Source organism: Pseudopipra pipra, chromosome 5 (genome assembly GCF_036250125.1).
Source record: "Pseudopipra pipra isolate bDixPip1 chromosome 5, bDixPip1.hap1, whole genome shotgun sequence".
In the NCBI taxonomy this organism is placed as follows: domain Eukaryota; kingdom Metazoa; phylum Chordata; class Aves; order Passeriformes; family Pipridae; genus Pseudopipra; species Pseudopipra pipra.
In genome coordinates this window covers 8,306,960-8,333,334 of record NC_087553.1, presented here as the reverse complement: position 1 = coordinate 8,333,334, position 26,375 = coordinate 8,306,960, and the positions used below count along the sequence as shown (strand labels likewise).

The 26,375-nt window shown below is 40.9% G+C and overlaps 1 protein-coding gene across 13 annotated transcripts in view; it reads right to left on the bottom strand.

The window, feature by feature from the left end:
• The window catches only part of CALD1 (caldesmon 1), a 196,902-nt gene that overhangs the window by 42,840 nt on the left and 127,687 nt on the right, over positions 1-26,375 (bottom strand). The window contains exon 1 of one of the 13 annotated variants that reach the window (XM_064654352.1): positions 12,492-12,739. The exons of the other annotated variants lie outside the window; for them this stretch is intronic. Within the exon in view, the coding sequence (XP_064510422.1) occupies positions 12,492-12,538 (47 nt within the window). The 5' untranslated portion in view covers positions 12,539-12,739. Of the gene's footprint in view, positions 1-12,491; positions 12,740-26,375 lie in introns of those variants that run through there. 13 annotated transcript variants of the gene reach the window in all.

Below are 26,375 nucleotides of genomic sequence, written 5' to 3'. Positions count from 1 at the left end.
GCAATGGGTGAGGAGCCTCCACCCTTGCAGAGCATGAGCTGTTCTCCTAAGAGGACAGGGAAGAGGGAAAGGGATCCATCAGGGAGTAGCAAGGACAGCAAAAGCACCAGGACTGGGCAGGTGGCTCTGTCATCAACATCCAGCCAGGTTTACATGGCTGTCCAGGGCCTGGAAAACTGAAACCCACCGTGACTGACAGAATGGAAAGTGCAAGATAGCAGGTTGTGATTACCAGATTACACATCACTCAGTAACTTCGGCCTTTCCTGAAGTGTTCTGTGATCTAAAACACCCACAAACAGTCAGAACCCGCTATTTTTATTGCTTGATTCATCGAAGGTATAGGTGTTAGCATTAGCCTGGCCTCTGTGAAGCATCAAAACTTCTCTGTCTTTTCCCAGGGGATTAGATATTGTAACAAAATTACTATTGCTTAGAGCCAGAAAGATCCCTGAGGATGTCTGTTGAAGCTTTCAGAAATACAGGAAAGACTGTGCAGATGAACAAAATTCAAGGCGTGCATTTGCACACAGGGAGTCTGTAAAAATAATTTTACCAGATAATCATTCAGATAATCATGGAATAATCTTTTTTTATCCGCTCTTCCCAACACAAAATATGCACTAGGAGGACATAGCCTTAACATACTACAGGAGACTAAACACTGAAATAAATGCCACAAACAGGAAAGAGATGAAATGTAAGAGCAGAACATGCATCAAAACAGTGGACTCTGAACCCTTATGCTAAATGAAATAAACCACTTGACAAGGGATATGACACTGCCAATACATTCAGTGCTACAATATATGGTGAGTGGGGGAAAATATTAATGAAAATCAGATGTCTCAAAGTTTTCTGATACTGATTCCTCATGCATACAACTCATGGATGCTGTGCAGGTGCAGATGCAGATTTTGTTTCAAGGGAAATTCATGGCTGTTCACTTTTAACATGGACAAGCATCTGTCTCTTTCTCAGGTGTTTAAGAAACCCACTGTCAACAGCCAAGGTGATTAGGAGATATCTTCAGTGAGACAGCAGAGGAATTAGGAGTGCAGATCCTGTGATTTGCTAACAGGATTAGGGACATCCCTAATCCATGCATCCCTCCAAAAGCTAATCCTGATGTGTCTTTCACCTTCATGAAAGGTAAAAAACTCTTCCATAAAACAAGTCCATACAGATATGCAAGGCTGAGTACAGCACTTTGAACAGCACATTATTGTTACAACAATTTGCAAACGTGATATAATAGCACTGTGCAAATTAAACAGTTGGAAATTTGAAATGCAACCATTGTAACTACACCCACATAAACACAATAAAATGCCCTGGCTTTATCCTTTCAATTAGTTTTCCCTTAGATGTGCTTGCTCCTCTCATATTGCTTCACTGTGATTCTTACTCCAGAGAAGTTGTAGGAACCTACCAAACTCAATATTGGAAATAGTCTGTGGAAAGCTGACTGAGCTCATGAGAGCCGATTAATCACACTGCAAACACAAACCTAAAGGCCACAGATCTTTAAAGAGCAGGAAAAAACAAACCTTTTCGCAGAACTCTGGCATCCAACAAATTAACTCTTCCATTTCAAAGATTCACTAACAAATTGTCTATAAGTTATAAGTTATTCACAGAAAATACTCAGACAAAAACTAGGAAAGAGAAGAAAATAACAATTTGCTTGCCCTAGGAGTGCCCCCACTCTGTGGACTTCCAATGGGATAGAGGCAGCTGTTGGAGGCATAAGGCATCCAACACAGAAAAATTGCCCTGTGGAGATACAGTGGAGGGGTGAGGGGCTTTTCTGCAATATTCAGCGTGTTTTTGTCTCAGTTTAACGAGACTGAAGTGTTTTGCTAAGGAGGATGAGTTATGAGGAAGACCAAGCTCCTCCCTCCAAGCAATTGTAAATCCAAAATTAAGAGGCTCCAATTGAGAAAGTATGGAGAAAGGAAAAAATAACAGCCCTTTACTAAAGGATATATGTGCATTGGCAGAACAACAAAAGAACACAAAACCAACTAAAAAATAATCCTGTACCCAAAAGTCCCCTCCAAAAAAAACCCAGTTCAGTACTTCCCGCCTTTTGGCTCGTTGTTAATTCCAGTTTCATTCTGGAATAGTAGTTCCAAGCAGGAAACCAATCTGTAATAGCTGTTGCAAAATGTTTTATACAGGTGGGCACCAAAGTGGGGAGGATAGCAAAGAGCTGCTGTGATAAGAAAGCAATACAGCTGATGGAAACAGACCACACGTGCAGGCAAAAAGAGTCTAATTCCGAATGTGAGAGGAGACAACCGCTGACAAGTTTCCATCACCGAGAAGCAAAGCCTTCCAAAAGATTCAGCTGACATTTTCACAGAAAAGGTAATCGAATGGTAAACAGATGTTTAAGCCAAGGCTTCCAGTATCATATGCTACGTTACAGAAGAGAATGCAGAACAACAGATATTTTCCACTCATTGTCACATTAGTTCTTGGCACTGGTTAAATTCTTTCCCTCGAAAGATCTCAACGTGTTTTACAAATGTTAAGTAATCCTTGCAACCCTTTCTGACTCCCCTGTGGTGGGTATTGTTACCACCATAATGCCACTTTATGGAATGCAAAACCATAACATAGATGAATGTACTGCTTTTAGCCTAAACCATGCAGATTAAGGTTGCACTACTGCATTTTGGCTGCACGACTTCAAACCTGTTCCAAAACCTGTTGAAGCTACCAGAAGCTCTTCCAGCAACTTCCAAAGGGATATATAGGTACATGGACTCCTTCCACTCACTTCCATCTCTAATGGCTACACTGTGCTGACTTCCATCACTGCACTTGAAAGCACGTGAAAGCCTCTGGCAGAATTGATTATCCTGGGATGTCTTTTTGCTATCATACTGAACAAAGAGACATGCTCCTCTGAGCTCTCTCTGAGCAAGTGATAGCCTGCCTCTCCTCTACGTAATGCCTTCTGTTGCTTGATATTACCAAACCAGTAGTTTATATTTTTAAAAAAAAGAGGTGTGCCTGCTGGGAAATGGGTGAAAAGGGAGGGTGAAAAGCAAGTTTAGCCCAGGGGATCTGGTTGGCTGTGTCACTGCAAAAGCACCTTGGGCTTTACACAGGGGTCAGCATGGCTCAGCACAGCCTGGCACCTTTTGAGGCACTGGGCTGTGAACTCAGATACATTTAAACGCCTGAAAATATGGGAAATGTGGTGCAGGGTCCTAACTCTACCACTGGGAAACAAGGAGTTAGCTTGCTGTCAAACCCATCTGCTTCTCCAGCTTCAACAGGTGCAGAAAGCCAGCTTGGTGAGGTAGCACTCCCAAAAGGTGATTGAGTGAGAAAACACCAGCTCTGCGCCAGAGAAGTTTCAGTCCTACAGAAACTGTAGGAGTCATCACATGGGAAGGTTTCTGTGCAGCACAGCTCTCACTGCACCCTCCTCAGTTCCACAGTGCAGATAGGACTGACATGAACGTCATCCAACCCTTCCAACACTGGTTCTTGCAAGACTTCATCTTGACTCAAAGTCAAAACTTTTCCTATCTCACCTGGACTGCAAGACAACATTTTAGAGAGTCACTGAGACTGCTAAAACAAGACATTTGCACAGCAAACAACACCACCACAGAACAGACTTGATGGAAACATGCTACTGTTCATCCAAGTATCCTCTTCCCAGCAATCCATATCAACTATTCATATACACACACCAAGCCCATTGTGAGGGAGAAGTAATTCAATATAGTCTTTTATGAAAGTTCTCACTGAATTTAAGTTATGCATTCCAAAAGGTACTGGGAGGGGTCAAAAACCAAGCACTGGGTAGCAAATCTACATCCAATATAGATTATGCATGTAGATATATGTACATCTAATATAGATTTGATATTTTGTGAAAATACAACGTTTGGAAAGCAAGGATTTGGCAATGTAAATTGAAGAATATTTGGCACAATAAAGAATTAGGACAAACATAAGACAATTTCAATTCCTGCTCACAAAGAGTGTGGTCCAACCTGTTACCAAAACTCAACTGACTGAGGTGACTGAGTAAACAAGAATATGGTAATCAACTGTCTGAAGAAGATAGCTTTAGCAGCTAAGAGGTAAAAAAAAGGGATCAGCAATATTCTATATTACAAAAATAAGCTAAGACTGCTCTTAATGCAAGCTAACATGCCGAAAGTTGCTAAATAAGGAATTTAGAAGACTTCATTTAGCTCCTCTTGTGCTACAGGTGGATGAGATGCTCAAAATCCCTTGTGCTCCAGCGCTCATCTGACTAACACACAGAAATGCTCAGTGAAAACAATCATGCATTTCTGGGATGGCCAGCACAACCAGCATTACCTACACCAATACGGTGCTGTAAGACCAACTGGTGTAATGAAGGCAGGAATAACTGAAACACTAGCAATCCTCTGCCCATGAGGTGCTCTTGGATCTACTTACATGTGCTTCTGCCAGCTCAAGGTGAGTATGAGACAGACTGTCAGTGTTAATGCATAGCTATAAGCATATACAAACAGTTTTTTCTGTACATTTGTCCCAAGTTTGCTCAAAATACTACCACAAATTTAACAAATATTTGAGAAGCTCCAGCTAAGGCCCCACTACCTGCTTTGTGACATTACACAGGAAACTTTTAAATGGTTTTCTCCTCTATTTCAGCTCCCCAGAACCTCTTCCAGTGCCTTCTCCAATTTCTTCTCATGTTCCAGGCAGCCCCCATCACTCTTCACCCAGTGGCATTTTAATGGCTGTCTTTATCTTCTTCCTCCACACCTTGAGCCCTGTGCCTTAAGTTCTCCCAAGCTTAAACCTCCCTATTACCTACCCTTGCAATACTACCAGCCTTTGCAGGACTCAGGTTCTCACTGAAATGATGTCATGCATCTTGAAAAGTGCTAGAAGGGACCAAAAAACCAGGGACAAGGCCCTAAACAGCAAAATCTCTGCTTGCTAGAATCTTGTGAAAAGGATAACCATGTCCTTCTGAGGGAAAGAAAATACACTGGCATGACTGCCAAGGCAGAACACCACAAGAAACAAATAGCACACAGAATGTAGCAGAAACAAACATCTTTTCATAGGTTTAGAGCATTCACTTTCCTAAGTTCAGGGGCAATAAACATAGGATTGGATGGGACACACTGTCTCCTACCAAATCACTTAATAGAGTGTTGAATAAGTTTGAAAGAGAGAGAAGAATCCAGGAAATCAAGTAGGGAATTAACCCCAGGGCTATCTCAAAATGACAAAGGACCAAATGCAGCTCTCAGATATGCACAAGACAGGAATATTTCTTCTTGACTGGATGGGCTGCAAATTATTGCTAATGAACGTGCTGCAAGTGGGAAACTTTCACAGCCATATAGATAAGGACTGGTGGGAATCCCAAGATAGCATTGCTACAGTGTTAAGAGAGTTTTTTAACAGGTTGGTAAGACTTGAGTAAAAGCTACGTTTGCAGAGAACTGGTTTGCCTTTATGGCAAATTTAACAGAGGAACTAGAAGAAAATTAGTCCTCAGGCTGAGTCTTTCTAACTGAAGTAAAAGTTTAGCTGCTTTTGGAAACAGCTGTGGCCTCTGCTAATTAGGCTTAGGGGGTTTTGGAAATCCTGTGAAAGAAAACTGCTGACATGATGTCTATGATGATCCTCCAGCTCCAGGAGGAGGCAGATGACTAAGGCCAAGATGCACAACACCCAGAGTACATGCCAGTGATTTCCCTCTTGTGGGAGAAGCACAATCCTAAAAATCTCATGCTTCACAGAGGAAAGATGAGTGTTACACAAAACACACACAAATGGGGTGCTTCTTTTAAAGTATGCAAGAGAATACAGAATGGTTGGAACACATTTCATCTGGACTTTGCAAAATAGTCATGTAAAATGCTATCGAGGGAGAACTGAAAGGGAAAAATAATAGAAAGAGTAAAGAAAACACATGGTAATGGGGAATGCTGCTGTAGCTCACAGAAGCTGTACCAGGAACAACCTGAAAATGAACAAAGAGACTAGAAAGGTTCTACCATGACCATGTCAGTGTGTGATGATGGTACACATAATTTGTGGATGCTGAAACCTACAGTGTATTGAGCTTGTGAAGCTCACTCATGTCATGACCCAACTGCTCAGTTACAAACTCCACTTAAAAAAAAAAACAACAAAAAAAACAACAAAAAAGAAAAACCCACCACCAAACAAAAAAGCAAACAACCCAATAAAAACCCCCAAACAACAAAAACCTGTAGTAAGGAATGTGACAGGACAGCAAGAGTTACAATGCTAGAAGGTACTTCTGCAATTACATTGAAGCAACTCCAGTGCTGAACATATTGCAGACAGAATTTGGCAAGCCAAAAACCTCCTGATCAGAAACATGTAATATATTCTTTGGTTAAAAAAACCTGTGGGCAATTTGGCTGTGACAAACAAAACAAAATCCCAAATCTTACATCCTATAGCAACAAGTGCATTGGTCTCAAGGACACACCTCTAGGACAGGCCTCCACATTTCTTAGAGAATCGTGGGAAGGAAAACAAGTGCACATGGACTGCTTCCTGCTTTCTCAAATTTTTGAAATGCCTGGTACACCAGTTAGGAGATATTTTCTCAATAAGGTTTTAAGCTGTCTGGAACAAGAACCATCTTTTTTTTTTTGTTCACTAATGCAGCAACATTTAGCTTGAGAACCAGCAGGACCAGATCCTCCTAAACAGAAGTAAAAAGTAGATTGAAAGCAACCTGAAAAAGAGTCAGAGTTAAATTTCTTGCACAGAGTTAATCCTCTCCAGTTGGTATGCCAGGTTCTGCTGGAGTCAGTCTTGCTCATAGGAAATTTTTGTCACATGAATATTTCTCACAGTTATTTAGTCAAGGTATATGAAAAAGTGGTGGATGGAAATTAAAAAAAAGAGGACAACAAAGTTAGCCAAGTCCCTGATCTTCAAGAGAAATTCTAACTTTGAGGAAGAAGAGTCTCAATACAAACAGGCATCAAGCAAAAAAACCCTGGTTATGCAGTAAGATTTTGGGAGTAGCCCATTCCTAATGGTGCATCTGTATGTTTTGTTTAATGTGAACTGGTACATCCAACAACTAATGCTGTTTACCTTTCTTTTCTGCTTTATTATCATCATCCACTTGTCTTTCATACACTTTCCCTACAGTAAGCTAACCTCAACAATGATAGGATACGTACTCTGGAACTACTGTGGTGGAGGGGAAAGGAAAAAAACTGCTTTACAAACAACACAAGCAAACTTACAATACTCAGAAGAAAATAAGCAAACAGAGAAAACTAGGTATTTAGTGACCAGGTTAACCACTATTCCTCCTACAATCAAAGAAATACACCAGAGCACGGGGTAGGAAGGGAGCAGCCACTGCACATCACTTTTGGTCTCCTGGTGCAGCACAAAGTGAATTTAAGCAGAGCCAATACTTGGCTTTGTATTTCAGTTACCAAGAGACAGAGACTGAGGAATGAAAAAACTGAAATATCAGCTTCTGCCCTCACTTGAAACTCTGCTCATCATAACTCAATTTAAAAGCCATAGAACTATATTGACTTCAGATCTGAAGCCTATACTTAAGCCTGGGATGTGCTGCTCATCTCTGGAATTCAATATGTGCATTCAAAGCAATTGGAAAGAAAAACAGATTAAAAAGAAAAACAACCAAACACCCAGATTTAAAGCATCAACTAAACCTCGTTGATAGAATTTAGCTTCGATAATGGGTTTTCGAGAAAAGACAAATTGCATTGCAATGCCTTGGACTAAAGTGCAATTTTTCTGACACTTTACATGTAGAACAATGCACGTGGAAAACTGTAGTCCAATGTGCTTGCTGTTCCCCAAAAAGGCAACTACAGTATGGCACTGTTAAACTTGCAAAAATGTCTCATTACCACATCCAGTTTTGAGAGTCAAGAGTGAGATTTCACAGCAATGTTGAACACTTGTGAAAAAGCAAAGGAAGAGGGCAGGGAAAGGCAAAGGGGAGCATGGGGGAAGCCTTCCCTGACTGACAACTCTGCAAAGGATTTGAACTGCAGAAAAGAGGAAACATGTCATCAAATGCCAAACCAATGTGATGTCTGCCAAACCACACCTTATCCTTCTCAATCAGCAGAAAAATTATCCACTGCCTGACTTCTCTTACCTCACCAATAAAAGGCTATTTTTTTTCCCCTTATTAGGACAGTTTCCATGCTGTAAAATTCTGGCTCTGATAAGTGGCTTTAACAATATGTGCTGCACATCAGCACAAAAAGAAAGCAACTAATAAAAGCAAAGCAGAGAAGGAGAATAAAAGGGCTGAGTCCTAAATTAAAAGGGACGACATCAGCTTAGTTTGGGCTCCAAAATTTGATCATAGATTTTATGAAACGGAGAATTAAAATTGGAATGGATAAATGTACGAAGGCCAACATTACAGAGATATATAATTATAAACTTGGCAGCTACTCATAAATGTAAACTGCCTTCCTGAAGTCAAGGAGACTTCAGTTTGCTGAAGTTGTTTTGCTACACTTAAGAGCTTACACATCTCAAAATATAAATCAAATGTCAGTACATGAAAATAGTGCAAAGCAAGCTTAGTTTTTTTAATGTTTTCTTTTATAAAATAAAATATGGAAGGAAAGAAAATGTACAGTGAGTAAAGTCTCCATATTTCAATTATTTCAACAACTGAGGGAAGTGTTTTTCTTGGTGGAATTTTTAAACATTTGATTATCTAGTTTAGTGCATCTGCTTTATGTATGGACAGAAAAACCAAGACTGCATTTGAGAATTTCCCTTATTTTTTTTGACTTTTCTTGTTTTACTTGGAATTGGGAACAGGGTGGAGGTTAGTCAAGAGAGGGAAAGACGGGGATATGAAGAAGCAGGATGAAGTTCTATCACCCCTATCTGACACTAGTTGAACATCTATGCCAACAGTGAGGCTGTGGAGGAGCTATCTGGATTTAAGATCTGCTCTAACAACGAATTCTCTGGTTTTGTTGAAGCAGAAGCAAAAACTCTTGTCAGAGTGAAGTGCTATGGAAAATGTTCAGGGCTGTTTTATTTTAATTCTGCCTGAAACAAGAAAGCAAATCCTTCATTTAAGGTTTTTTTTCTTTTAAATTTTTTCTTGAAAATGTAGGTCAATTTCAATCAAAATATTCTACAAAAGATTGGAATATTTTATTTAAAAAAACATTTCAGTGGTGCAGCTCAGTAATTTCTCGTTTAGAAAGTGTAAAAAAAATTAATTAACAAAAGTATTTCCAATTGTTTTCATTTAGACAAAGCTACCAGTTCTGCTCTGAACTGCTCTGAAACAGTTCTGCCCAAAACTCCCCTAAATTTTCTTAGTTTTACTAAATTTACCTTTCATCAGAAACAATTCTCACAGTTCATTTCAGGCATTGGGATCCACAGAGCTTCGAGTTCCTGGCTTAAACAGGGTGGAAAATTCAGCTCGGAGTTTTCATGAAACTCCCCAGAGTCGCTTGTTCTCTGACAAAACCTTAGACATTTGATTCTCAAAGTCATGACTTAGGTGGACGCCCAAAACTCCACACAGATTACTCCAGCTTTATGCTCCTGACCCAGTGTTTTGGTTGTGCTGAAAAAAGAAAATCGTCTTTCACTGAGGCAAGAAGGCTGCAAAATCTCAGATGTTTCCTGAGAAACATCTTGTCTGTCTCTGTCTAATGTTTCTTCCACCAAATACAGTCCCACTCAAAAATACTCCATTTCTTCCAGTAAATTTCTTCTGATCCATTATGAGGAAAGTTCCTAGATCCAGGAACATGTATTTCGTTCAGGTGGCGACAACTAATACATCAAGAATGCTCATATAGATGGAGCATTGTTACTACAGTGTTCAACATAAATCTGTGGGTCCACACACACTTAAACACATTTGCATCAAAATGACCATTCCAACTGTTGGATATAAACATTGCAGCTCACAAACAGACAGGACATCGTAAAAAAGTGCCTATTTCTTGGACCCTGGTAGACTTGCCACTGTTGAGGAAGAGTCATTTCCAGAGCGTGACTGGGATTCTTAGCTTTTAAAACAGAGACAATCAGCCTCACTACAGGATAACATCTTTGAGGATCTGGTCTTCGGTTATATTATGTCCTTCTTATTTTACCTCAGTAATGTAAAAAGGCTTTCAGAAATTAAGGATTCGAGCCATCGCCCACTGTGGAATAGAAATGAAGGACACGGTCAACAGAGAAGACCAGAAAGAAGGAAAGTGATGGCTTCAAGGGAAAATTAATGGCCTCAATTTTTGGAGCAGAATTAACCAGATAACACAGTGCCACTAACACTACTGCTGCCTGTGGGGAAGTGTCCTCCTTAACCCCTCTCTTCCCTTCAAAAAGCTAGGTGATTATCAGTCTCGAAAATCTGGCCAAGAAACAGAAAATGTAACCTACAATATGAAGAAAATATTGTGAAAAAGCGAGCTTCCAACAATCAAACTGTGAAGTTTAAACAGAAGTTATAATTTGCTGGAAGAAAACATTCTACCTGCTGGCAAAGATGACTTCTGCTTTCCCTAGGAACTTGCACAGTAAACACTTTATTGCCCAGCAAACCAATCCAAGTCAATCCCTATGCATCTATTAAACAGATTTTATGTTTTCAGGCCAACGGGAATGATTTCTTGGCTATGATGAGAACTTCTGCCTTTAATTTCTAGTGTATCAAATTCTAAAAGGATTATATTCAGCTATTTAGCAATTACAAAATTCTCTACAAATACTACAAGTACACTGAAAACGTAGAAAATATCGTTAAACGATGCAGATCAAATGATCTGAGGGAAAGGGGTCATTAGAGGACATTTGCAAGAAGTTAACAATCACACTGTACCTCATTCAAAATAATGCAATTGCAGCCTCGTCTTTTTTCCCTGGAGAGTCTCCAGAGAGTTAACTTATAAGGATATTAATACTCCTTTTCCACTGCAATCTCCTGAGAAGACAGGAGCACTTGGAATGATTACGTTATGCCTCAGCCTGGGAAGGACAGTATTTCATCATGTATTTCTCTGAGCAATGCTTTGAAGAAGCCTGTGTGGGTAATGCTAAAGGTGCCTTCCCTCTTTTGGCCTGAGATCACGGAGATTCTTGTTGAAAGAGAACAAATCGGTTACCAAGTTTCAGCCACCCATTTGATTTCTCTTCAGACTCCCCACCAAAGAGAGCTTTGCTTTTCTTCTCCAAGCATGCTACTGTGATTCTTGAGAGAAGAAAACCCATGTCTGGTTGTCGAGGTGTGTCTGTTCTCGCTAGAAGCTGCAATAGCACCCAAATCTCCCAAGATACAGGAAACCAACAGTATAGTAGCTAATTACATTTCAAGAGAATAGGATTATTTTCACTCACATATAATTTTACTGATTGCGGTGAACGCACTTCATATAACTCCCCAAGGAGTTATCAAGAGCCGTGGTTTTCACCACTTATATCATCACCACAGTGTCCAAATCTCACCTAGTTCACCCTTTCCCTCCCTTGCTTTCCCCTTGCACTGGTTGCAGAGAAATTGGTGCTTTGCCACGGCTGCTCCCCATTCCGGTACAGCAATAAAGGAGGGCTGTTGTGGCTTGTGGCTGTATTTCGCCACAGAACACACACACACACGTACACACAGAATCCACTTGACACACTCTTAATTAAATTATTATTTATTGTCCAATTTCTGAAATCACATTGAAGAATTTCAGATTCTTCTTGGAAGGGCTAAGTTTCGGAAATTCCTAAGCTCCCCTTCCCTCTAAGAGCACAGGGTTTCATGCTGGAAACTCTGAAAAACAGGCATCCAGAAAGCCTAGTTGCTTTTCAAAACCTCTCCCAACCTTTAAACCAAACCCTGATATAAATCACTGCATTTTAGAAATATAGTGGTGTCCGGTTTCCCACCCCTCAACACCTAAAGCAGACAAACAAAACAACAATACAGGACACAAATAAAGTAGATTATTTTGTTGACAATATTACACAGGCTAATTGATTTTCTTCTCTGGCTTCCCTCCCACATTCAGGGATGAATGTACCATGAGGACTCTTTACTCGGTGAATTAAGCAATCCGAGTTATGCAAAAGCTTTCACACAAACTATGAAACTTCTGCAAATTTCCCACTAACAGAACTCCAGTCAGCAACCAGTCCTTCCATCATATTCTTCTGTCACTGAACAAAGCAATTTAAATTCTGCAATTCAGGGAAGGGAAATGCATAAATACAAAGAATTTTCCTTTAGAAGATAGAGCACGATATGACAAAAAAAAAAAAAAAAGAAGAAAAAGAACCCAATCTGCATCCAGTGCTTATTCCCCAGTTAAACCAGCTTCCCAACTTGTTCCACCATTCTGTTTCCCTTACCCATTGTCACCATCCAGCACTTCCTACACAACAGCAAAAGGCTAAACCCATACAGATATCATAATAAATTGGCGACTCACTTGGAAAGGCTTGATGAGTTCTGCCTGCAGTATGATCTGCTGATCATGTCTGCAGCGTATGAATCAGTGCAAACTGCTGGCAGCTCCAGCGAGCAAATGGACGGATGATCAGGGCGTGGAATGAGATAATAAAAATGCCATTATCCTTTCAGGCATGTGAGACTCATTGGATGCTCTTTCCACCCCACAGGCTAACCATTCAGTCGGTCCTGACGCTCCCGTAAATGACACTCTGTATTTGTGTATTGTCAAGCTCATTATCTATCTTGTATCCTCCTCCCCTCCCTTCGCCCTCCTCTGCTCTGTGATCATATGATTTATTTTTTTTTTTTTTTTACTGTATTCTCTCTAATAGATCCTCTTTTCTATGCCTGGGCCACCCAGTTACAGAAATTCCTGCTATTTCTCAGCTGCTCAAGTTGAATGACAAATGCTTGCTTCCTGTTCAGCTCTCACAAGAAGTGCTTCTGCTTAGCCAGCTTCTCTGAGCACTGAGTAGCCTCAGCACTGCACAGAGATGCCTTCAAAAGTGTTTGCTCCTAGGAAAGTCACATTCCAGCCTGCCAAGAGTACCCAGATATAAAATAATGGTCCAGGGAACTCGATAGTAAATCATTGCCTAAGCATTTTGCATCCAATCTAACCTGTGAAAGGTCAAGCTGGATCAGATAGATCAGAAGACTGAAGGTGACTGCCAAACAAGGACAAATCCAAGGAGGTGGGAAGTTCCTTCAAGCTCAACTGCAGTCAAGGTAAAACCATTTTGTGTTTAACAAAAGGATTAAAAACAGGGCTGGAGTTAAACCCAACCTAACCTCAATGTTCTTCCATCTAATCCAGTGAATGAAGCAGAAAACAGAAATGCAGACAGTGAGTTAACTGGAGGCACCATCAGTTACCATGATTTCACATGCTTGGCTCCCATATCTCTTTAAGCCCACAAATGGGAGCAAACTGAAACCACTTACTGTGCAGTCCTGCAGCCATTCCACTCCAGTCTCTGATCTTGTTAAACCTCATAAATTGCAAGAGTGGGTGTGGATGGATTAGTGCTCCAAAGGGAAATCTCTAAGCAAGCTCGCCTGTCTGTGGGAAGGAATGTGTGGGTTCAGTAGGTGGCACTCTTACCTTGGAGTGAACACCCAGGCAACCCTCTGCACAAAGCCATGGAGGATGCTGGATGTCCAAGGAAGCATCAACCTTGACTTTTTTTTCCTCAGAGCTTCTAAGAATTCAAAAGCTGCACTTTTCTCAGGACATTGATATTAATTTACATTCTGCTTAAATCCTACTGTCAATAACTGCATTTTTTCCCCTCCTGAAAACTCTCTGTACAGTTTCAAGAAGATAGACTTTTGTGAAAAAGTAACAATTCTGTGCTTCACAGATATTTGAATGATTCCTGTGCAAGCATGTATAAGCTCAGGGGTTTTTTTCACACTGAGAAACAGGTCTGCAGTACCCCAAGAAGTTGCTATTTCTTCAGGTATACCTTCTGCAGACCCAGCCCTTTGTTCTAAACTACATTAAAACTCCCATCTTTTAGCGTATAAACTATACTGGAATCCTGGTCTGGAGGAAGGAAAGGCCAATAGTGCTGATTGCAAAGGAAGTAAAACAGGAATTCCACTTCTGTGATTGCAGAGAGATCTGCAAATGAGATGAGGGTGCCCTAGGTAGGTCATCTCTAGGGGTTTTTTTCTAACCTCAAAGAAAAGTGAACATATAAGGCAGTGTGAATGCACAGAGTCTTAAAAAATGCTGATGGGAAGGGAGTCACATTTACTCTTCCTGGAAAAGACATTCCTACCACTGCAGTAGAATCAGAATTTTTCCCTCTGGAAGAGCATTAGTTAAACAGAGATCATATCATGTTCTTCCAAAACATACATTTTAATCAGATGTCAGACATAAGAGTTGATGTTTATGAAACCATGAACTGGGTTCCAAAGCAACCCTACAGATTTCAAATAGAGGTCTCTATTTATTACTGCATCTCAGAAACTTTTTTCCAGTTGATTGAGCTCTACACTCTTTTCAATATATCCTGGAGTAGTTAGGTTATTGCAGTGCTCACCAACAAAACTGTTTCCACTCAGAATTAAAATAAAAACAAGTTGATTATCCTCTAAAACATTATACTCTACATCTACAAAGAACAGTTCCAGATTTTTGGAAAATCTGCCCCCACTGTCACACATGGCTCTAGATGGCAAATCTGACCTATTTATTGAGTCATTAGGAAGAAGGGAAGCCTCTTTCACTTGTAATAAACTCCAGAACCATTTTAAAATAGCCCCATTAGGACAATCATAAGAATCTCAATTTCTCCTTCTTCACTCTTCCAAAGACTGTTTTGAATTATAAAAGTCTGGAGGAGAACTTCACTCCAGATGAAACAATTCACATGGTCAGCCTATTTTTATTTCAAGACTTCAAACAACAAATTGCGTCTTCTTGCCCATACCTCTACAACACTACTGAGAAGAGATTTCATTTGCCTACTAATTGACCAATAAGCAACACTGTCCATGCAAGTCTATCCTCAAGACATTGCCATTTTTGCCAGCAAATGAAACTCAAGATGAATAAGGTGAGCAAACTGCACTTCCAAACAGTATCAGCCTCCTCTGCCCAGATGTTTGTAGTGTTATATGGGACAGGCATCCTTGTCAACAACTGCTCGTAATGCTTTGCAAGTTGGTGTCCCACAAATTAATTTTTTAACCTGTCAGGAATTGCTACAACCATGATTTGTCACACTTGCAAAGCTGCAAGATCGAAGAGGCAACTCTGGACACGTGGATGTTAATCCACTGCATCCAGGCGATGAGCACGCTGCCAAGTGGACCTGGGCTAACCCATGGGAGCAGCACAGTGGGTGCTCTGGTGAGTGCTGTCAGAGACTGAAATGGTTAATGATTTATGCATTCTAGGATTGCCAAGGGACTTTTGAATACTTCTGCAGGACTTTTGCATTATACCTCTGATGGCCCATCAAAGCCCATCTTCCCCCGCCAATCTTGAAAGGCGGGAAAAACCCTTTTGCCAGACCCCTCACCGAAACTCAGCGCAGACCCAGGAGATGTTGGAGGCTCGTGGCATGGCCTGTGACACTAGCCACAGATATAGTACCTCATAACTTCTTTGAATGTAGGGGCTTCCCTCCTTCACCCCCAACAGATCAAGGCCACCACTTCAACTGACAGACATGGAAGCTGCAACTACCAAGTTCCATCGCTGGACCTCGTGGGCAGTGACTATAGACATCTTTCCACTCTCAGCTTTTCTTTCTCTTACTCTCCCTTACCCTTATCCTGTCTTTCCTTTCTCTCCCTTATGCATTTTCCCCCCAGGGGTTATCCCAAAATGCTAACATACCTGTTAAAACAAAATTGTTAAAATAAACCCTACCTATATATGTTTTCAGACACTGATTATTCAGTGTCGTTTCACTCTAATCCACCCCAAGGGAATTATTGATAAGAACCTGGGTTACCCCCCTCCCCTTTTTCTGGGGCGGGTCGTAACAAGTGCCCAGGAGGCTTCACTGTCAGCTGTTCTCTAAGTTGTGCCCATCATTTAAGTCATAAGGCCTGTTCAACTGAGGCACATCACTGTTTTAACAAGAGCCATGGGGACATCTGATGACTAAGTTTGCAACATGAACGAGGGCTCAGCCGAGGCCAACCCATGCAATGCCAGGCGTTCACACTGGGTTGGGTGGGGATCCAGCAGCTCCCTAAGTTTACAGCAATACAGAAATGGTTCCCATGAAAGAAGCTGACACAGACAAAATTTTGCCATGCTTGCAATCCCTTTAAAAATAAGTGGGAGGATGATCTGAGTCAGTTATAGATCCTTGCACTTAATAATCCCCTTATTATTTGGAAGCCAAATGTTTGTTGTTTACTTCAGTAACTTAACTGAGACAGATGCTTTCAGTACATTGTGGCCCTGAGGTGGAGATCTTACATATGGAGCAGGAAGAGGCAAATCATCTTCTAGATAATTTCAAAAATTCATATGGGCATCTAAAGCATGGAAAATCAATGGGGCTGGAGTCTAAACCTGCTTTCCTTGTATGTTCTGATGCTTCAGAGATCTAGGACAGCAAAACCCCTAAGGAAGACACTAGAAAAAGAAAGAAACTAGAGTAAACAAACACTAAACTAGAGCACTTGAGAGGTGTCATTCATGCCAATGAAGTCAAGTCAAATGGCTCTAGTGTAGGACCATCTATTGCAGCAATGAAATGAACTCCTGGGGCCTTTCCTAGCTTTTCAACATTAAAAGGAGCAAAATGAGAAGGAGGAAGGAGATGTGAGAGCTTTCCAAAAGTAAATTATTAGTAGAAGGTTCCAATGTCTACTTGTATTAACAATAGGAATGTCCAGAGGTCGTCCAGAGAGCCACTTAACATTTTGTTTATTATTTTTACTTTAACCATTCCTGCAGGCAAGGCAGAATTTTCAGTGAGCTGATCAAAATAGCCTGTGAATCCTTTTTCTTTTGAGACAATAGTGAATTCAGGACCTGACAGGGGCACGTGCACCATCCAGACCATGCCTTTCCGTGGAAAGCCTAATCCTTTCTGTACCTGTTTGTCAACAGAGAATTTGCTGTGCTACCCACTGTTCTCCTGTTATTCAAACACCTTCGTGTTTCTTTAGCTCTTTGCTTAGTCCACGTTGAGGCAGTCTTAAAATGAGCAGGCAAGTAACTTACAGAAATGTATCTGATTGTTTTCAGAGACCATGCTGCACCACTCTCCTCTGTGCCATCAGTCTGAAATAAGTAGGCAGACTTGTAAAGAACTTTGAAAAGCTACTGGCATTTTGCAAGAGGAACAGAACTCTTGTTTTTTATGAAAATCCATTCTAATGACATTAACATCTGCTCCTTGTTTGAAGAATATTTTTAACTGTTCTGTCCCTGGGAAAATGAAAGATGCCACAGTGTCTTTCGTGTTCTCATGCAGTAGACAAATTCTTGGTATTTTTAAGGTCTGTTCTGAAATGCTCCAATACAGTTCACTGCAGGGAACACAGTGGATGCATCTCACAGGGCAAAAAGCATCTGCATTCACCACCCTGTGAGATTTTACTCTAGGACACTGGCATGTGAGCAGGGAATTCATTTCACAGATGAACAATACTTTGTGTATTAAATCATGTGCAGTAGGTGAAGCCAGGCAACTCATGCATAAGGTCTTGAAGAAAATCTCGAGTACTTATTTTTCAAGTCCAGTTGTAAATATCTCAAGTAATGGAGACTTTGCCATTTCACGGTGGTAAATCTTCCATGCTCTTACAAGGTTCAATACTAAGAATACACCCTATGGTTATGACATGTATTCCTCCCTTTATTCTTTAACTGTAACCCATAGTTATAACTACCTTGATGCCTACAAACAGCAGCAGCCTCAAAAATTTTAGCATGTTCAATGGAACCTGTGAGTAACACATACCCAGCTGTGTTTGTGGGAATATGTATTAAAATACCTACTCAAATTGAAATATGTAGGCTTGGGCATATGCATGTGCAAATCATGGAGTCACACACAAACAGGATTTGCATGCTCACACTGACACATTATCAGGTAGGAAATGCCTTAGCAGACGATAGAACCATTTGCATAGGCAAGTTCTGCAGGATTAGGAACACAGGCCTGCACATCAAAATGCAAAAGCCTGAAGACTGAAACTGTAAACACTTGCAATAAATGTAGTTGCAGAAAAGACCCATATAGAGCCCATGCAGCATTCAGTCCTATCTGATACCTACTTTGCTGGGACAGGATGGCCTTGAATAGTGCAGGCAGGAGTCTGGCCCTCTGCAGGAAAGAGTATTTAATTTTCTCTGACTGTCCTCAGTTCTTGAGGTAATATTATCCTGCTTTTCACGTGGAAAAGTTACTGAGTGCGTGTATGTCTGTAGCAGTAAACAGAACAAACTCTAAGGCAAGTGTTAAAGTCATATTCCAAGGAGAACTTACACAATAAATTGAAGTGTGATTAAAAAAACATAGCATTCTCTACCGGTTACCTATGGGGGAATGCACAATCCAGAAACAGGGCAGCATAAGACTTCGTGTGTGTGATAGACCATTTCCACCAAAGCACAGCTTTTGTTGTATGTTGTGTTTTCACTTCTTTCAGATAAATGTTAAGATCCAAACAATATAACCACACAGATACAAAGCTACCTTCTGGTCATTTGAACAACTGAAATGTAGGAAACCATAAGGGAGAAGCATTCACAAGGATTGTCATTACCACGTCTCGCTGTGCCCTGGCATTGTCACCAGTGGAGGTCCCCTCCTCTGGTCCCCTCCTGCTCTGAGCAGGAGCAGAAGAAGGAAGGACATCATTTCCCCACACACTTCTGCACCCATTCTTTTGTGCTTTATGTATTTCAGGGACATATGCCAATTCTCACAGCAATAAAAAGAAAACTGTTATTTTGGCTCACAAATTTTTAAGTTTGCTGTCTCTCATTTATACCTGAACTGTAGCTTGCTATAACTGTTATCAATAAATTTCAGCTTTATCAGTGCAAACAATAATAGTCAAAGCCCAGACTTGTAGGGCTTCTGCTCACAGCCATGTAGGGTAATACTTGCAGAGCCCACAAAACAGAAAGCTGTATGAGCTGCCAATAATGTAGATGTAAGTTCTCTTTGCCTCAACTGCTTCTGGCAATAGTTAATTTCAATAAGAGGTTTTATATTAAATTATTAATGTTATTTTTAATATATTTAGCAGGCATGCTCCAAACATCACTATTCACTTCAAGCTTAGCAACAAAAGCCAGAAAGAACCACACAGTGGTAGGTGTGATACAAACATAGATGATAGATGCATCTCTAGCCAAAACAGATTATGCTTTGATTTTACTGCTGAGCAGGCATAGGTGGAAGCCTAAGCCAAAGCTCCTTAACAGACAGCCCAGTAAACAACAGTGAACTCATGAAGTGTGAAGTGTGGGTCTGTTCACCCTTGTGTGCCACCACGTAACAGCAAGAGCATCCACTGTCCTGCTTCAGTCTGAAGCTGTGACCCCAGTCCAGGCTTCACATTCTGCTGGAAGAGTTTATACAAATGAGTGCACAGGAGCATACGCACACAGCCCTGGAAGGAGAAGAGCATTTCCTGCTGGGCCAATTTACGGGGACCTTCCTGGACCAAAAGCTCCTATCTTATGATACTCCGAGTTTTACTGGTGAACAACATCCAATCCCTAGTCGGGATCTCTCTTCACAAACAACCCAATAAACTCAGCTAGCAAAAGCCATATGAATTCCACTAAAGGCAGTGACTATTCAACATCTTATGCCAGCTGAACATCTCCAAGGTATTCAAAATACAAACCTCAACTAGAAATACTCAGTTTGAGCCTTTGTTAACTCTGAACTTAGCTTGAAAATATGAAGTTGGATTCTCAGACCAGGACCCTGCCTCATGCAGGTTAAAGATTAGTTAACCTGCCTGACTGGACCAATGATTTTTAATACCTGGTAATGGCCCTTAGGTGTTCTGGAAACAGCTTTATTTCACTAGATGCTCAGGGATTACCAACTAACCGGATGCTCCCAATAACTTTCAGAGAGCAAACAGTGTCAGTTTATTTAATAACTTTCAAAGCGAAACTAAAATCTTGTTAAAATCATGCCTTGTCTGATTTAATTAAATCGCACCACACATGCTGCACTGTTCTGTTAATCATTAACTAAGTTAATTCAAGCCAGAAGATGAGTCTTTTCTTTCCTTCAAAAGCCTCTGGCCAGTGGAAAACTTCAAAAAACATCCCCAAAAAGGACCAGTACAGTATGATTTTTGTTAGATGGTCAACACATCAGTATGCTCTTTCCCTTTCTTCAATATTTCTGATTCCTATAGGAATGCATGTTAAAAGAGAGTTGTTTTTTTTTTTTCTTGCTTGGCAAAATACCTTCCCAAATTTTCTAAATATTGTCTGGTATTTGCGTCAATATGACAGTCATCGGGTTTGACAGGAATCAGATTGCTAAACCCACACAAAAATGCTTTGGAAATTAGGGGCTAGTTATACATTCAATTTCATTCAAATCCACTTTAGCAAACTGGCAAGGAGTGGATCTGAACTGCCTCCATTACCCCCTTCACTTCTATGGTTCACAACAGAGGTTTCTTCAGCATGCTAATCTCTGCCTTAACTTTTAGACTCACAACTTGTGCTAAGAAATCTCCTTAACACTCCTGTCCCAATTCATTTGCAATTTCCAAGAAGACCTAGCAACACACCAAACTTATTCTCCCTCTGCAGCAAGCCTTGCCAACTTCTTCCAGGAGGAACTGAATATGAAATTAAACCACGTTAGAAATGTACCATTTTGTGGACTATTCAAGAAACAGGATACATCTAACATCTATTTTCCCAACAACTCTCCTTTCTTGAAGGAAACCAAAAAAACCACGTACAAAAAAAGGTTTCTTTCTTTATGTTCTTCATGTCTTAGGGAAATCTATACACAAAATCTTCCAGCCTCATCTGTACAGTTGTTATCTAATGGGATTTCCCTCTTGAAAGCAACAAAGGATCAAGGCTGAACACTTTCACAAGGCCTGTCATATCAGATCAGGAAGGCACTCCATCAAGGCTGGATTTTTGCCTCCAGCCATGGCTTGTGCTTAATGTTTTAGAGAAAAGCAAGGGGAAAAAAATAAAAAAAAGGCAAACACTAATGCACCTGGCCCATTGAGCAAAGCTCCCCCAGCACCACAGAATTCATCTCTGCCCCCTGCAGGCAGGCAGCTGGGGCTCTGCCATGGACAGGCATTGCTTTCTGCACCGCAGGGTCTTTAAACAACAAGGACAAAAAAGCAATTTATTGCATGGTAATAAACATAAAAGGGCATCAAGAGAGTAAAATGAAATCACCGTGGCATGGGACGTAGCCTTATGCTGCACCAGGTTTAGGCTGGACATTGGGAAGAATTTCTTCACAGAGAGGGTGATTAGACATCGGAACGGACTGGCCAGGGAGGTGGTGAAGTCACTGTTCCTGGAGGTGTTTAAGGAAAGATGAGGCACTCAGTGCCATGGTCTAGCTGACATGTTAGTGTTCGGTCACAAGTTGGACCTGATCTCAGAGGTCTTTTCCACCCTAATTGATTCTGTGATTCTCTGATAAATGTTCAGTATTTGCACTACAGCAAATACATCAAGACATAATGATCTGAGGACTCAAACTACTCCAGTGTAATAAAAGACCCAACTATACTTTTTTTTTTGTTATTTCTCTGCATACTCACATGCTAATACTTATTTCAGTATTGGAAGTACCTGAAATCTATTGTAATTTAGTAACAATGCCAAGGGAACAACTCTAAGGCACTCCATATCTACTTCTAGCTTCTCCTGGAAAATGGCTCTCTGGTCACACTTTACACTATCAGGATAGGTCGAAGTCTGAGCAGACTCATAAGAACACGATTTCCTCCCATCTATACTGTACACCCTAAAACCCATGTTAAAGGGCCTGATCTCTCTTCAAAAGGACATCCCACCTGCTCAAGGCTCCAGAACTCATTCAGGCTACCCTGATGCCCTGGGTGGAGACAAGTGCCAGCACCCTTACAAATGACCACCGGTGCCTCCCACGCGTGGCCCAGCACAGCCATCAGCAGGCACTGAGGATGGGAAGCCTTGGACCATGGGTCTGGAAGTTTCAGCATCAGAACTGCTGACCAGACAGGTAACAGCATGTGAGGAGATCCTCTCAGCTCTGATCGTCTGCTGAGCCCAGACAAACCCCCAGGACCTGCAGCACCTCGGGTCCTCCCCGACGGCACAAAACCGTGAGCTGCTCGGGAGGCAGAGCCAGGGGAAGGAAGAAGAGGGGCAGCTGCAAACCCTTAGGCTGTACACAGCTTGTTTTGTTGTTTTTCTAGATCTATTTTGGTTTTCATTTTTAAACATCCATTAAGGTATCCATGAGGAAATACATTTGTAAACAAACATCTGCGCAGTGCTCACCGTTTGAAGGCAGAGTCTGTCTCGACTCCTTCACCATTGCTCACGGACCTCAGGAAGCATTCCAGTCAGTCCAGCTGCCAGTGACTGAGAGATGCAGTGACACCATGTGGGTGACAGGTGGTCCCCGAGCTGCAAGACTACAATTCCCACATGCTTCCCTGTCACAGCAGGGTCTGGTTCCTCCTTCAGAACCTACCCACCACCACAACACCCTAAAGACTTCCTAACATCGATTGGAGAGATTACACACTGAGGGTAATCAGACTCTGAGCAGGCATCGATGGCATGCATTCCCCACCTAATCTTTTCTGGGAATGTGACACAGGAGCATGCATGAGGGCTTTAACCATCTGCTCAGGTAAGCACCCAAACAATCTGTCAGTCAGCTGAGTAACAGAGTGAGAAGTCTCATAGGTCTGATAGTAGGAAAAGCAAATATAAGTGTTCACCTGTGTTTAAGGGAAGCTGATAAATACTGAATTATTTCCTTCCCACACAATCTTTAAAACACAATAATCTGACCACTCTCACAAGGATCAGCATCCCTATAGAATCTTTTGGATTTGGTTTGTGTACAAAAATACACCTTTGCCAAACTTGCCCTAGCCAGTAAAGTTTTTTGGCATGTTACGAAATGGTGAAGAAAGAGTGTGAACCTCAGCTGCTCTTTTGCTATGCAAAGAACATGAGAATCCCCTTTGCCACTATTAAACATAAAAGAAGTCCTTATCAGCTCTCACTGGCTGGGATGGGCTTGCATTCCTTGCAATTTCCAACTAACCAGTAGTCTCCCTTTTCCACTCAGTTCCTCATATTAAGATGCAAAAACTGTCAATAAGTGGCTTAAGAGAAATGTAACTTTCTGCAAAATAGCTGATGGACTTGTCTTCGAGGAGATTTAAATAAAGTAGCTCTCCAAAGAGTCAGTAGCAGTACACCTTGCATAGAGAATTATCAATCACCAACTTCAAAGAAAAATAATTTTAATTTTCGAATGGCAAACCTCCCCTTCAAAATCTGCCAAAAGCTGCAGCCTGACCTCTAGAGCTGTGGGTATACTTTCATGCCCTGTTGATGTTTTGTTACCTGAGAGAAGGCTTCAGAGCATCACATTTTATGAACAAATTTCATAGGATGGGAAGGATTCCAGGAACTCCTCCTCCACGAGCTCTTACGGGATTTAGAGGTTCAGGAGAGATTAACACACATGCAGTATTACAACCTTCCTCCTAAAATAAGTCATTATAACAGAAAATTACCCTTCCAATCTAAACCATTTACATTCAGAAAGAGGGCAAACCCATTCTTAGGGCACCATCTTTGCACTTAGAGAGCTTCTGACTGACATTTCAGTTTTCATGGTAATAACTAGCAATATCTCAATAAAATGGCCACTAGAAATTATAATTTGCTGAAACCCATCAAAAATATTAAAAACATGTTTCCAATAAACATTTCAGAAAAGTATGACAGAAATCAGAAGTATTTTCAGAAACTTGGCAGAGTTTCAAACACTTCTAATGCTTCAGAACCTTTTTTTTCTTTCAAGAAAAGTTTGCAGCTTCTTCCTCAGAATTCATTCATTTACACTGAAGCTACTGTGAAATTCTGAGCTTAAAACTAAGCAGACTTCAGGATTCAAAGAAAGTAGAGTAATCCCATCATCTCCAAATGTCAAGGCAGAATCTAAAACAGAACAGAAACATTAAACCATTCATTTAATTGAAATTTGTTGCAGTCTGCTAACAAGTAACCTAACAACTATTGAGATGTTTTGTGATAAAACTTAGCTCTTTTTTAGTGTTGAAAATCTTGAAAAGACTCTGGCTTTCAGGCTCTGATAAGCCAGATGCTATCTCAGTGAGGGCTTCTAAAGTCTCCAAAGAGCTCTATAATCAATCAAGGATCTTTGGACTTTCCCACCGTGTTTAGAAAGGGGAAAGAGAGCCAGGATGCATACTTCTGATATTCTCATTAAAACCGCCAAGGATAGGCAAAACACACTGTGAAATCAAATAGATCTTAGGTGAGTACTTAATGGGTTCAGTTCTAGTGTTGTGATAGCATAGCATTTGTAACAGGTGAGCAGGCTCCTTCCTCACAGCCAGGCTGGGCAGCCTGTGGGCGACACAGTGTAACTGAGGTGGCAATCCCAAGGGGATGCTACTCACAGGACCTTCTACTCCCTTCCTTATCACCCACGTGGGCCCAGCCACCCATCCTCACATGCAAGGAGAACCTGGCATGGTGTGTGCAACCTGCGGGGCAGAAAAACAGAACCCTGTCCCCACACAGTGGCAGCTTGTGTAATTATGTAGCTAAGGCAGATCAGAAATACAGAGCCGGGAGAAACAGTTGTGGTTGGGTGGGCTTCACCCTGAACTGTGGCTCCAGGGCTTTGAGCAATTCCCAGTGGAGATGCATCCCTCAACAACAGGGAAGAGACCAAAACAGGTCCTACCTCTCTGAACACCATCGTGGACCAGGACTCCTGCATCACTTGATGGGACTTAAATCAACATTTGCAACATCTGAGATCTTATACAAAAACCACGGGCCTGGACCAGTTCTGAATCCAAGGAATAGTAGATAGACATTTTGGGAGTGTAGGAAACTACAGAAAAGAGATGAGCATACTGTGATCCTTCGCTGGCCTTTTATTCCTATCAGCATTATTCAAACATGCATTCTTCTTGAATGCAACCTCTTTCCAAAACCCAACTTTGTCCACATCCTTCTATTTGAATCCCAAATACATTTTTTAAAAGTGTACTTCTCAAAAATGCAAAACCTAGAAAATATACCTCTCAAATAACCCAATAAAATCATGAGGTGTTTTCTTTTTCCATTCTTCCTTAGGAGGAAAAATATGATTAATAATATTCACTAGACAGGAGACTGTTTTTGTAGTTACATTTTTATAATTTACAAAATCAAAAGAGGTAAAATTTTTTTATACATTATAAACTTTTTTGTTACTATTCCTTTAAAATCTCTCCAGAAAAAAACTCTCTCACCTATGATAAGGTATGACATGCAAAATTTCAGGGGATACAAAGTTCTTCGGAGAAAGTCAAGGAAAATTGATTCAATTGGGAAGATAAGTCTGATACTTAACTGTGGCCTGGCTACTCCTGATGCACATGACAAGGCTTAAGAGGTTAAATGTGGTTCTAAGAGGAGTATGGTGCCTTTTTGTTTTTAGAAACTCTACATTTAGTTGAAACAAGAGATAAAGAAAACGATCCTTTGATGAACGGGGTCTGGATTTAGGCATTTTCTTATCGAGATGGCCATGTTCTGGATCCACCCACCAACATACCAGAAACCACAGTTGGCAAATGCTACAAGCAAAGGCATTTCCTGCATTCTGGCTTTCTAGCTGAGGGCCAGATGCTTCATGATCCTTCCTTAACAGCACAGCTAAAGGACTGGGTGTTGCATGGTGTATATAAAGACCAGGCGGCATCACAGCCATACATTCAACATCAAAAAGGAGAGAGAGAGAGTCTCTTCCCTTATTCTCAGAAATTCCTTCAGTGGAGAGAGGGCCAAAGGACTACCTTATAAGTTACAATTTATAAAGTAAACCTGCTAAATTAAGTAGTAATTATTGTGGTTCTCATCCATGTGATGTGCCAAAATATCACAAAGAAAGGAAGAGCAAACATTACTAAAGAAGGTAAACAATAGTCACAGCCTAAAGAGGGAACTGTGGTTTACTTCAACCTACAGCATGCTCTACCTACACCACTTCCAACAAGTTGCTCTCAGCTTTATCTCCTATTATCTTTAATATATAATAGAATAATTACTTACGTGAAATTCTCCAAAAGCACTTGCCTCACTTAAAAGTGAAACAGT